This window comes from Raphanus sativus, unplaced genomic scaffold (genome assembly GCF_000801105.2).
Source record: "Raphanus sativus cultivar WK10039 unplaced genomic scaffold, ASM80110v3 Scaffold3397, whole genome shotgun sequence".
Lineage (NCBI taxonomy): Eukaryota > Viridiplantae > Streptophyta > Magnoliopsida > Brassicales > Brassicaceae > Raphanus > Raphanus sativus.
This window is the reverse complement of record NW_026618703.1, coordinates 1-11,113: the sequence shown is the minus strand read 5'-3', so window position 1 is coordinate 11,113 and position 11,113 is coordinate 1. Positions and strand designations below refer to the sequence as shown.

Sequence of the window (11,113 nt, the reverse complement as noted above, 5' to 3'; positions counted from 1 at the left end):
ATAAGCAATCTCTAGAAACTTACTTTAAAGTGTTTTTCAAAAGTATTTTATCCAAACTATGGAGTACCCTGTCGTTTATTTCTGAAACGACAATCAGCTTATTTTACACAAAACATTGTCTTTTCTTGTCAATATCAAATATTTTCATAGTTATGAAAAAGAATCTATAAGGTAGATAAATATCAATGATGCCAAAGAATATAAAAAGGACTGACGATTTGATAATGCACCAAGATATTTTAGAGAGAACGGCCAAGTCAAAGTAGCATCAAAGAACCGTTGATTGAATGATCACCGGATGACTGCTAATAACAACAATGTCATTGTAGATGTCAACTTGATAACACCGGATGATCGTACCAGGAAGATAGTGTGGAGTTACTTCTGGTTGGCATGGCGCCTAGAGTCGGCGTCAATTGAAATTGGAAAAGAGGAAGACACATTATGCAATATTATGGTTGCTTACAACTCTTTTCAGAGAATTATTTGACATCACGAAGCAAATATTAGAAAGCACTTACAGATATTAGCCTAACAGATATCTAAGAGCAACCATCCCTACAAAATCTTTAATGGGATGTCAAAATTGGCCGGCCTTTCTTTTCAAAGCTAGTTTTTTTGTCTTTTTCATGAATGTTAATTTGTTTGGCATAATTCTTAGAATTCACAATGTCCCTGTCGACTTTCTAGTTAAAAAGGGAGCATGATATATATAATATCTTAGTTTCTCATGTAAATTAGACATAGTCGGATATATCTATTTGAAACAATTTTATTATCGTTCAAAATTTGATTTAATAAAATGTATAGTTGGACAATTTTGTTCAGAGAAAGTTACTTAATATATCCCGAGTAATACTAAAAATAGATTACAAAAGACAATACTAAAAATAAATTACAAAAGGTAATACTAAAAATAAATTACAAATATTTAAAGCAACCCATCCCTACAATATCTTAAATGAGACTGTAAACAAAAAAGTAATTAATATTTTAATGATTTAGTTATTTAACTAATTTTTAGCGTTTAAATAAGTTGATTCATTTGTCTTATTATAATTTCTAAAACCTATTTCAACTTTTTCTGGTACAACTATCTCAAAAAAAATCATTTGAAAACTCTTGTTGTCTATTTTATTTATTTAAATACCCATTACGTATTTCAGGATGGATGTGTTCTAACTTGTGTAATTTATAAGTGTCAGAGTAGTATTAACGAGAGAATGATTTTGGCACGTTACAAAGTTAGCAATGAATATTCTTGTTTTTCTTCTAGATATGACTTATAATAAGAGCCCAACCTTTTTGTGTTATAAACGTACCCTTTGTGGCGTAAAGAGTGTTGGAGAAAGCACGTGGGACTATTGGCTCTTCGAGTCAGGAAAAGTTAAAGACGTAAAGCAAACCCTAAAATGATCATTTACAAAATCTATTCTAATTTACAAACCACTTGTACGTAAAAAAACAAAAATTTATACCAACAAGATGTGTGAATCAATTTTATAATTTATCTCGAGTGAGTAATAACTGTAGGTTTGCTTTTTTTACCATAAACCTTAGTTTTTCTTTATTCGCATTCGGTATATTATAATAGCATATCCAATGTAAAAACTCCGTTTTTTCCTTAAAAAAAAAAAAAAAAAAAAATTACTCCAATTTAACTCTATAACTTACTTTAATAGAATAATAAAAAAATAGATTATTTTATATATAGAATAAAATATAAAGTTGAACTAGAACATTTTTTACTCTATATTCTATTTTATTCCATTGTAAAGTAAAACATAAAGTGAGATTGGAAACATCATTATCAATATGGTTTGTGTTTTGTTGAAAATATTTTTAGGAGGCTATAGTCTTAAGTGTGAGTTGATTAGAAGAAAATCTAAGCACAACTTATAATATAGAGTTATAATTCAAATTACAGTCTTACTTACTTGTTCGTGTTAGTGATGTCATGTGTCTCACCATTCACCATCCGAGTTCTCATAATACACAGTGTTCACGAAGAAAATATATTGATAACAAAAAGAAATAACATATAAAGATAGAGAAAATTCATGAAATTTATATGTATAAACGCGTTACTTGTTTGTGCCAGGTTAAAATTTACAAGTTTTATTTCTACATAATTATGGCATGGGTTGATAGCAAATATATCAACAATTTGTAATATATTTATACAAGAGAACTAAAATATACATGTGTGTATGTTTGAACACTTATTATCAAATAATTATGCTGATGATTAGTTAGACTGTGAATAGAAATTTTGTTTTATAATTGAACCTGTATAACTTTTTGTCATAGTTATATATATGACACAATTGTAAGGATTAAAAGAAAGAAATTATATTCATATTTTGTTACATCTTAAAAGTTGTAATAAATATAACTCATATTACACTTTTAATTTTAAAATGTTATTCAAAGTATAACCGATAATTTTAGAAACCGTAGATAATTAAGTTAAAAATAATTTATATCGCTAATTCGCCCGGACTCTACTTTGTGGTTTAACCAAAATCTTAATTTGGAACATTTATGGAAAATAAATAAATAAATAACAAAAAGCAATAAATCTTGAAAATTTTCAAATTAAATGATGTAATAATTGTAATTTTTAACTCTGTAATCGTGGTCGAGTGGTATCACGAATTTGAAATGGTGGTAAGTATTCCATATTCAAAACATGTCATCTCATATTATTATTTTTTTGTGTGGTCGGCCAACACAAATATCTAATTTTTATTGCGATTAACCAAATTTACATGTGCTTTGTATGATATTGATGTATATTTTTTTAAAGGTTAATCGGTTGAGTCTCGATTTACCGACCAATTCTAAATTATAAAAAATAATTTTTTATCGATCTCAAACAAAGAGAAAAAAAGGTTTTCACTAATTGACTCAGAGCTCGTAGGTAAAACAATTAAGAATCGTGGTTTTATACCAATCAGCAATTTAATAATTTAACACATTTAAGGGGTAAAATCGTCAATAAACAATCGAGAAATCGACAAGAGAATGGCATTTCTGTGAAATTCTGAACTTGGGGGGGATTAAAAATCTGTCCAATAAGAGTAGTGAAAGACCTTCGTCTATCCAATCAATCAATTTTACTTTTATTTTTATTTTACTGTTTAAATATCTCTCAGACTATTTAATTAGTTAAGATTTAAAAAATACTAAGAAAGATAGAGAGAGAGAGAAAAGTTTGTTGGAAGGAGTCTTCTCTCTTCATCTAAAGAGAGAGATAGAAAGAGACGGCGACTCAAATCTATCCTTCTTCACATTCACGCCTTTACAGGAGGATCTAGATCAAATCTCCCGACGAGTGGAATCGCAGCAGTGATTACTTCAGAGAAGCTTGATCTTTACCTTTCTTGGTTTTTGTGTGTCTTCTGCTTCCACTCTCCTGACGCGAGAGGGTGTTTAGAGATTGGAGGAAGAGGAAGAAGATGGAAGCTAACGGGACGGAGAGAGAATATATAAGGAGGCACCATAAGCATGCGCTTTTGGATAATCAGTGCAGCTCTACGCTGGTTAAACACATCCAAGCTCCTGTTCATATAGTAAAACCTTCTTCTTTTCTTTATTCTACATGCACTCTGTTTTTTCTCTCTGTGATTAGGTCGTTAATGCATATATGTTGACTCATCAGTTCTTTTTTTTTGGTCAAATCCATCCAGAAATATGAATCTCTCATATAGTTCTACTGATTGTTTTAGTCTTACCGAGTTTAACTGGTTATAGAAGTTTTTATTGATCTGTCTTGAATATTGTCGGATCCGGTTGCATTAGTTAGCCGATCTTGTTTATTTCTTACATAATCCTTCTCTTTCACAAAAATGTATGTTTTAAAAAGAAATGTTTCAAAACAATATATTTTTTATATTTTCAATGTATTTTTATGGATTAATAATGACCAATTGTAAATTTCGAAGTATATTGATTACATTTCTTAAATTTTCACTGGCTTAAAATTATAAGAAATTGATAATAAAAAAATCGATATATTTATAACTAAGATTTAATATGATTTTATTAATATGTCTAAAAATTCTAAAGACATGTATGTTTTGAAACAGAGTAAGTATATTTTTGCTTGTTTTATAACTCTAATAATATTCTAAAATTTGAAGTTGTCTCTAATAACAAGATCTCTATAACTAATTTGCTAAATAACATTATATATTTGTGTTGTTTAATTTATTGCATTTATCATCTGTTTTTCAAATTTTATTCCTCATTTAATGCTTGATTGGGGCCAATATATTTGATTATATGATCTACAAACTGGTTATGATAACGGTTTTCTCAATCTCTTATGATAAATCTAAGTGAAGTAGAGGGAAAGAGATGATTTAGAAATTTTTAGGAAAAAACTTTTGTGCATTAGGTTTTGATTATCTGTTTGGTTATATTAGGTATGGTCACTTGTGAGGAGATTCGATCAGCCACAGAAGTACAAACCATTTATCAGTAGATGTGTGGTGAAAGGAAACATGGAGATTGGTACTGTAAGAGAAGTTGATGTGAAGTCAGGATTACCAGCTACTAGAAGCACTGAGAGGTTGGAGTTGCTTGATGACAACGAGCATATTCTTAGCATGAGGATCGTTGGTGGAGATCACAGACTCAAGGTAAATGCACCAGCCTTTTTTCTTTTATCCAATGTTTCATTTGTATTAAAAACCCATTTGCTAATTGATGTGACTCTGTTTTTCACGTGAGAAGAACTATTCTTCAATCATATCTCTTCACCCTGAGATGATAGAAGGAGGAAGAATAGGGACACTTGTGATCGAGTCTTTCGTGGTGGATGTACCGGAAGGGAACACAAAGGATGAGACTTGTTACTTTGTGGAGGCTCTGATCAAATGCAATCTTAAATCTTTAGCTGATATCTCACAACGCCTTGCGGTTCAAGACACAACAGCTTCCACATGAACAGAGTCTACGAGAAGAAAGAAAGAAAGATCGAAGAAGAAACACTAATGAAATGTGGACTCAAAGAGAGAGAGAGAGAGATTTGGTGCCGTGGATGAAGCTTTCAGAGGGAAAAGAGAGTCTCTTTGAGGATGGACAAGGCATATAATAATCACCATTTTATTACCATTATTACACAATAATAAGTTTCTATATTTAACTTTTTAATTTGATGAATGTTTTTGGTTTCTTTATTCTCTGAAGAACCAAAATATGATTTTGGAGATTTGGCTTATTGCCACACCACTTGCAGGAATCTTTTACAATTTGCAGAGAGACATGTTAAAAGATGTGATCATGGGGTTCCACTCTTCCTTCCCCCTTTTTGTAACACTTTCTTCTTAATTTTATTTTATTTTCTATTTTTTTTTTTTGTTTTTATGATCACTAACTTTATTGAATCAATAGCATCAGTGACAAAAAAAAAGAACCAATAGCATCTGTGGGATGTGAAAGATCTCCACAAGGACCATTAAGGAAAGAGATCTATAGTTTTTAGATTTTGTCTTGACTTGTGATTGTGGAAATGTACGTAGTTCAATTACCTGTAAAAGGTCCTTGGTTTAGTTTTTTTTTCGAACACAGAGTCCTTGGTTTAGTATTTACTATTTTTTTACATTTCTAAAGTGTTTTTTTCCTTCTTTTTTTGTTATAGGAGGATTTTTGTAATCACATGAGTAGATGAGTTTACTATACGTTTGTCCGTTTGGAATGATGAAACTCAAATATTCGAATCGCTCACATGGACAGGTAGTCAGGTAGCTCTCCATTAAAAATGCTTCCATTTACAAATAGAAGTTTATATTTTTTTCCTTTCTAAATCTCATCAGCCAGTTTCGCTTTAAAACTGACATCAAGAGGGCTTGTAATAAGATTTTCGCCTTTAAAAAATCACAGCAGAGGATAAAAACCGTAATAACATTCCTTTCAATGTTCTTTAGCATTTTATCATAGAATCGAACAAAATGTTAAATCGGGAAAAAGGTTCCAGGTCTAGCAATTGAATTTTTTTTTAAAACGACATTATTTTATAACATAAGCAATAACTTCACCTGCTCTTTTATTTTTTGGTTGCACAAGATGTTTTGTTTGTTTTGTACTAAGCTTACCCTTGTTGCCCACTTTTTCACCCAAAGGGTGTTTATGAATGAGATCACTAGGCCAATACCAATCCAAGTCTCCTTCTTCTTTTTGTTGCTCCTGTAACTTCTCTGCTTCTTGGTTTGGAAGGAGAATACGTTTTATGTCCTCTGCGGACCTGCGGTTGACGTTTTCATACGCTTTTGCTAACGTGTGTAGCTGCTTCTCATGCTGGATAAACACACACAAATACATATCTGACCATTTTCAATATATATGAAAATCCACACTTTAGTATTACCTCACACGATGGGGAAAAAATTCAATATAAGAGAAGCTTACCATGGTAACATGCAACGGTTGCTTCGCATATATACCGGGGTTCACAAATGATTCGTCCATATTGCCTGATGCACGATGCTTCAGCTCTTGAAGCTGCACAGCAACCGATGATTATTACATTTACAACAACAATAACTTAGAAATCGAAGACAATTATGAATAGTCTAACATTAAATGTATAAAGGTCGAAGAAAGACGGTAGAAAGTCGAGAGAGAATAAGGATTGAAACATAAAAAAGAAGATGAGAAGAGAGGGCGATGAAGAGGTTGAAAGGAAGAAGAAGAATGGAGTGGAGAAGCTTGAAGAGTGGAACAAGACATTGGAGTTAATTAGTTACTTAGGGGTTTTCGAATATCTTCTTCTTCACCCTTACCCCTTGCTCCTTTTTTATTACCCGAGACAAAAGAGACTTTACTTTGGGAAGTTGGGAGCCACAAGATAAGGGTTAATTAGTAAATATAACCTTATCCAGATTCTCAATGTTAGCCAATAATCATAGTTAGTGAGTGAGTCAGAGAGACAAAGATTAAGTGATCACATTTCTGAGAAGACAAATTGTTGATAAAACCGAATGGTTATGAATCTTATGATAATGATCTTTTTGGACACAAGTACAAGTCGTGTTCCATAAACAGAACAACAACAAAACTAAGAAAACAGAGGAATGTGTAAAAGAGATGGATTAAACACCTTCTGTCTTTCGACTTATAAAAAAGAGACTTTTTTTTTTTTCATTCTAATGCATTGGACCAGAAGGGCCACTACCATAATGGTGTGGCGGCATATAACCACCCGGACCACCTTGATGCATCGACGGTGGTCCTCCCATGTAGGGATTGTGACCTTGCCCTCCTGATTGCTGCCCCCATCCCCCTTGTGGCTGCTGCTGCTGGTAATGGCTCGCATCTGCTCCCTGGTACTGCGGTGAATTACTCGGGTATGGATTATGCCCGGGCTGTGGAGCCATCGCAACAGCCGGGTCAGGCATTGTGTAGTCTCTGCTTCTATCGTTGTTCACCTGAACAATCCAAAAATCCTTTACTTTCGAACTATATATAAAGAGAGAATATAAAGAGAGGATACTTTTTGCTAAACTACTTACCTTAATGCTGAGGTCGGTGTGGCGTGAGTAAGTGATGTGTAGCTTACAAAACCCACCCTCATAAATACAGTGTCCTTCCAATGCTCCTTTCGCCACCACAGCTGTCTGAACATCTGATTTTAACCAAATAAAAAAAACCCCCACCAGCTTATTTGAGATTTTGCTCTTACAGATCAACGCCAATGAATATTATTATTATTTACCTGGGTATTGAATCAATGCCTGTACCCCACCATTCTTGTCAAACATTGCAATCTTTTGAACAGCTCCAAATGCCACAAACACCTAACTCGTTCATATAGAAAAAAAAATGGGTAAGAGCGAACTAATATTTTCATAACGAAAGATTCAATGATGAAGCGAGTATTACCGTGTGTAGAACATCCAAGGTTACTGCATACTGCATGTTCTCGATGGATGCAAGAAGAACATTACTTTCAGGCTCCATCTTCCTCCCGTCTACACCAACAACCACCTATTGCCAGCAAGTGGTTCACGTAAGTAGCAGGCATATTTTTTTAATTTCCAGTAAGAGAATGTTCCCAAATTGCTTACCTGACCAGTGCTATCAATGGCTGAAGGAGCAACAGGAAGGTAAGGATTAGTATAGTCCCTGAATATTACAGAGGAAAGAATTAATTTATTTATGATCATGGCAGTCACCAAGTAAACCAAAACATGTTTCAACACACCGTGTGAATTCACATACCTGCTCCGATGGCTCTGGAATTTGACAGTCAAATCTGTATGAGCTGAATATGTGATTTTAAGAGAGCATGGGCTGACTTCCTCAGGGAGTAGATAACTAATGCCAAGAAAGAAATGTAAGTAATAAGTAAGCCTGTCATATAACAAGTAGCAGACTAAACAGTGTCTAGAAATTAATACAACTGGTGGCACCTAGGGATGTTTCTTCCGTCGAGGGAAGTTCTTGCAGAGGTTGCAGTTTCAGCGTCAGTAAATTGAACAAGTGCCTAAGAGCAATTAAGACAATAAACAACATTAGTACCATAATACTAAACAAGTGAAGGGCTAGGTATAATAATACCTGATATCCAGCTGTCTTCTCGAAAGTAGTAATCTTGTGGACGAAACCAAAGGCTGAGAATACCTGCATTGCAAACCAGTAATCAGAACAACAACCACAACAAAAACAAGAAGGGTCGACTCTAAAGATTACAGTGCAACATTTGTAATTATTCCAAGACAAGCTCAGTTCACACTTCTACATATCAAATTCGCAAAGCATCACGAAAACTTGGGATAGCAAATTAAACTAACATAATATGGTGTGGTAAAGTTTGAGGGATGTCTACACTATATGGAAGGCAAATGATATGTGCCTTCTTCCAATATATCAAAAAAATCATAAATGTTAACTACACTATCACAAAGATGTGCAGATAGATAGAGCTACACCCTATCGTACCAAAAAATAATATCTACACTTATTTAAGATCATATCTTAGAAGGCCTATCAGAATATTTGATAAAAAAAAAGGGAAGTGTGAGGTGGGGGAAAAAGAGAGAGAGAGAGAGAGAGAGAGTCAGTGTTAGGGAAAGGAGAAAGGAAACAAACACACATGTGCTCTTTCTCCTAATGCAATAGACTGCCACTGAAGATATTGCCTTTGACATGGCCCTGCCGATCCATTTACATTCATGTCAAAAGAAAGTTTTTCCATACCTAAAATCTAGTTTTATCAGAATGTCTTAAAATAAACAATCTTTCCGCAAATATGTATACTTCTTCAAACGAAAACCAAAAGAAAGGTGCTTCCTTTGATCAACTTACCAGATGCAAAACATCAATGCTGACCATGCGAGCATCCTCCCCTTCCACCGTCACAAGAAGAACATTCCCCACAACATCCGCCGCCGTCTTGTTGTTCACGATCTCCTGCCTGTTGGAGTACTGGAGGTACACAGTTTTGCCTCGAACCTGAGCAGGCTCTGACGAAGAAGCGTAGAACGAGATCATCTGTATCGCTTGGTTCAAATCTTCCTGTCAAAAGAAACAAACTTTCAATGACTACCATAACTCAATGTAAGATTAACACATAATCTCTCTCTCTCTTGACTACTTACGAACTCAATGAAAGCTTGATTTTTATTAGCTCCAACATTGCACTTTGTATTCACAACAGTGCCAAAGGGCTTCCCGAGCTCGATCAACTCCTCTTCCGTGCATTCCCACGGCAAGTTTCTCAAATGGAGAACCTTTGAAGGAGTCTGCGTGTAACGGAACTGTTGCTGGCTTGATACGGAAGACATCGGGTCTAGAGCAGCGATCTACGATCAAATCAGAAAGAAAAAAAAACTGATGGCAAAAAATCAATATCGCGACGATGAAATTAAATACGGTTTCGTTTTAGATGATATAATACAAAATCGAAAACAACAGTGTTACCTGAAGAAAGCCTCTGCAGAGAGAAATTAGGGTTTCGTGTTTTGGGAAGAAGATGGAGAGATTGGGGGATATTATGGATTAGGAGGAAAGGTTAAACGGTGTCGTTTTGAAGAGGTGTCTTCGTTATTGGGCTGAAAATAGCTGTGGCCCAATTGTAAGCTTGAATTAAGAGTACGACAAAAGCCCATGTACGTTTTTTTCTGTAAGATTGAATTAAGAGTACGAGCAAAAGCCCATGTACGTTTTTTTCTAATGGAGGATCCGAAAACTTGCCACATAGTTGTTCTAAACACTTTTTTTTGAGTGATCTATGATTTTTGATGAGAGCGTTTAAATATTTTTAGGCGAATTAAGAAAGTGTTTTTCCTTCTGACTTAAGAAAGTTGTATTTATATAAGTAAAAAAATTCTGAAATCCCATCTGGAATTATGAAACCATGTCTCTATAAAATCTATTCAAATTCATTGTTTTACTAGGTGATTTTCCCGTGTTCATGCACGGATATAAATATTAACAAAACAAATATATTATTAAAATTAGTTAATATGTATTTTAATTTTTAATTATTATGTAATTTGTAAGTATGATTATTTATAAATAATAATATATTATTTTAATTATGATGTGATTTTGGATATATAATATTTAATCAGATTGATAGTTATTTAGGTATATTAGATTGAATATAATTTTATAAATTCAACAATAACCTTTTTCATTTTTAGCAGATTAAAATTTTGATTAATTTAATTATTTGCATCTAGTTGATTGTTTTTTAGATTTCTAAATATAGTTTAATAAGTTTATGTAGATTCATATAAGATAATAGCTTAATATACAAAGAAAATATTTTTATTAGTTTTAAAATATATATATATATAATATGTATCATATTTCTGTTTATGTAATAAATTGTATTTTCTTGTGTTGTATACCATTCTTTAACTCTATTTGTACTCTAGTATATCAATGAAACTTGTTCAAACAATACATCCCCTAATTATTATTTGTGAAGTGATTTGTATATGTATCATCACAACATTCAATTTCAGCAAAAAAAAATGATGACGTGACCTCTCAAAAATGATGACATGGTCTCTCAAAAATGATGACATGTATTATTTTTCTTACAAAGATTTATTTTTTCGGCATGTTATTTTAATATGGTAATGACTATGAATATTAC

General features: G+C 33.0%; 3 protein-coding genes across 4 annotated transcripts; 1 reads left to right on the top strand and 2 right to left on the bottom strand.

Annotated features, from left to right (window-relative positions):
- Positions 1-3,184: 3,184 nt before the first annotated feature.
- Positions 3,185-5,357, top strand: LOC108844559 (abscisic acid receptor PYL8). Its single transcript, XM_018617832.2, has 3 exons — positions 3,185-3,575; positions 4,431-4,646; positions 4,741-5,357. The coding sequence occupies exons 1-3, from the start codon at positions 3,462-3,464 to the stop codon at positions 4,951-4,953; spliced, it is 543 nt and encodes a 180-aa protein (XP_018473334.1). The 5' UTR covers positions 3,185-3,461; the 3' UTR covers positions 4,954-5,357.
- A 432-nt stretch (positions 5,358-5,789) lies between these two features.
- Positions 5,790-6,815, bottom strand: LOC108846635 (ATP-dependent zinc metalloprotease FTSH 11, chloroplastic/mitochondrial-like). Its single transcript, XM_057001228.1, has 3 exons — positions 6,584-6,815; positions 6,415-6,507; positions 5,790-6,303 (listed from the first exon to the last, which is right to left on the bottom strand). Exons 1-3 carry the CDS (start codon positions 6,644-6,646, stop codon positions 6,016-6,018), a joined length of 444 nt encoding a protein of 147 aa, XP_056857208.1. The 5' UTR covers positions 6,647-6,815; the 3' UTR covers positions 5,790-6,015.
- A 155-nt stretch (positions 6,816-6,970) lies between these two features.
- LOC108843902 (polypyrimidine tract-binding protein homolog 2) lies at positions 6,971-10,026 on the bottom strand. Of its 2 annotated transcripts, none has more exons than XM_018617058.2 (11): positions 9,928-10,026; positions 9,606-9,809; positions 9,313-9,522; positions 8,566-8,628; positions 8,418-8,491; positions 8,227-8,322; positions 8,073-8,130; positions 7,888-7,992; positions 7,721-7,802; positions 7,518-7,630; positions 6,971-7,433 (listed from the first exon to the last, which is right to left on the bottom strand). In XM_018617058.2, the coding sequence occupies exons 2-11, from the start codon at positions 9,789-9,791 to the stop codon at positions 7,152-7,154; spliced, it is 1,269 nt and encodes a 422-aa protein (XP_018472560.1). In that variant the 5' UTR covers positions 9,792-9,809; positions 9,928-10,026; the 3' UTR covers positions 6,971-7,151. The 2 variants fall into 2 exon arrangements, with proteins under 2 accessions (XP_018472560.1, XP_018472559.1); XM_018617057.2 differs by having other exon boundaries at positions 9,606-9,837; positions 9,928-9,994.
- Between the last annotated feature and the right edge of the window lie 1,087 nt (positions 10,027-11,113).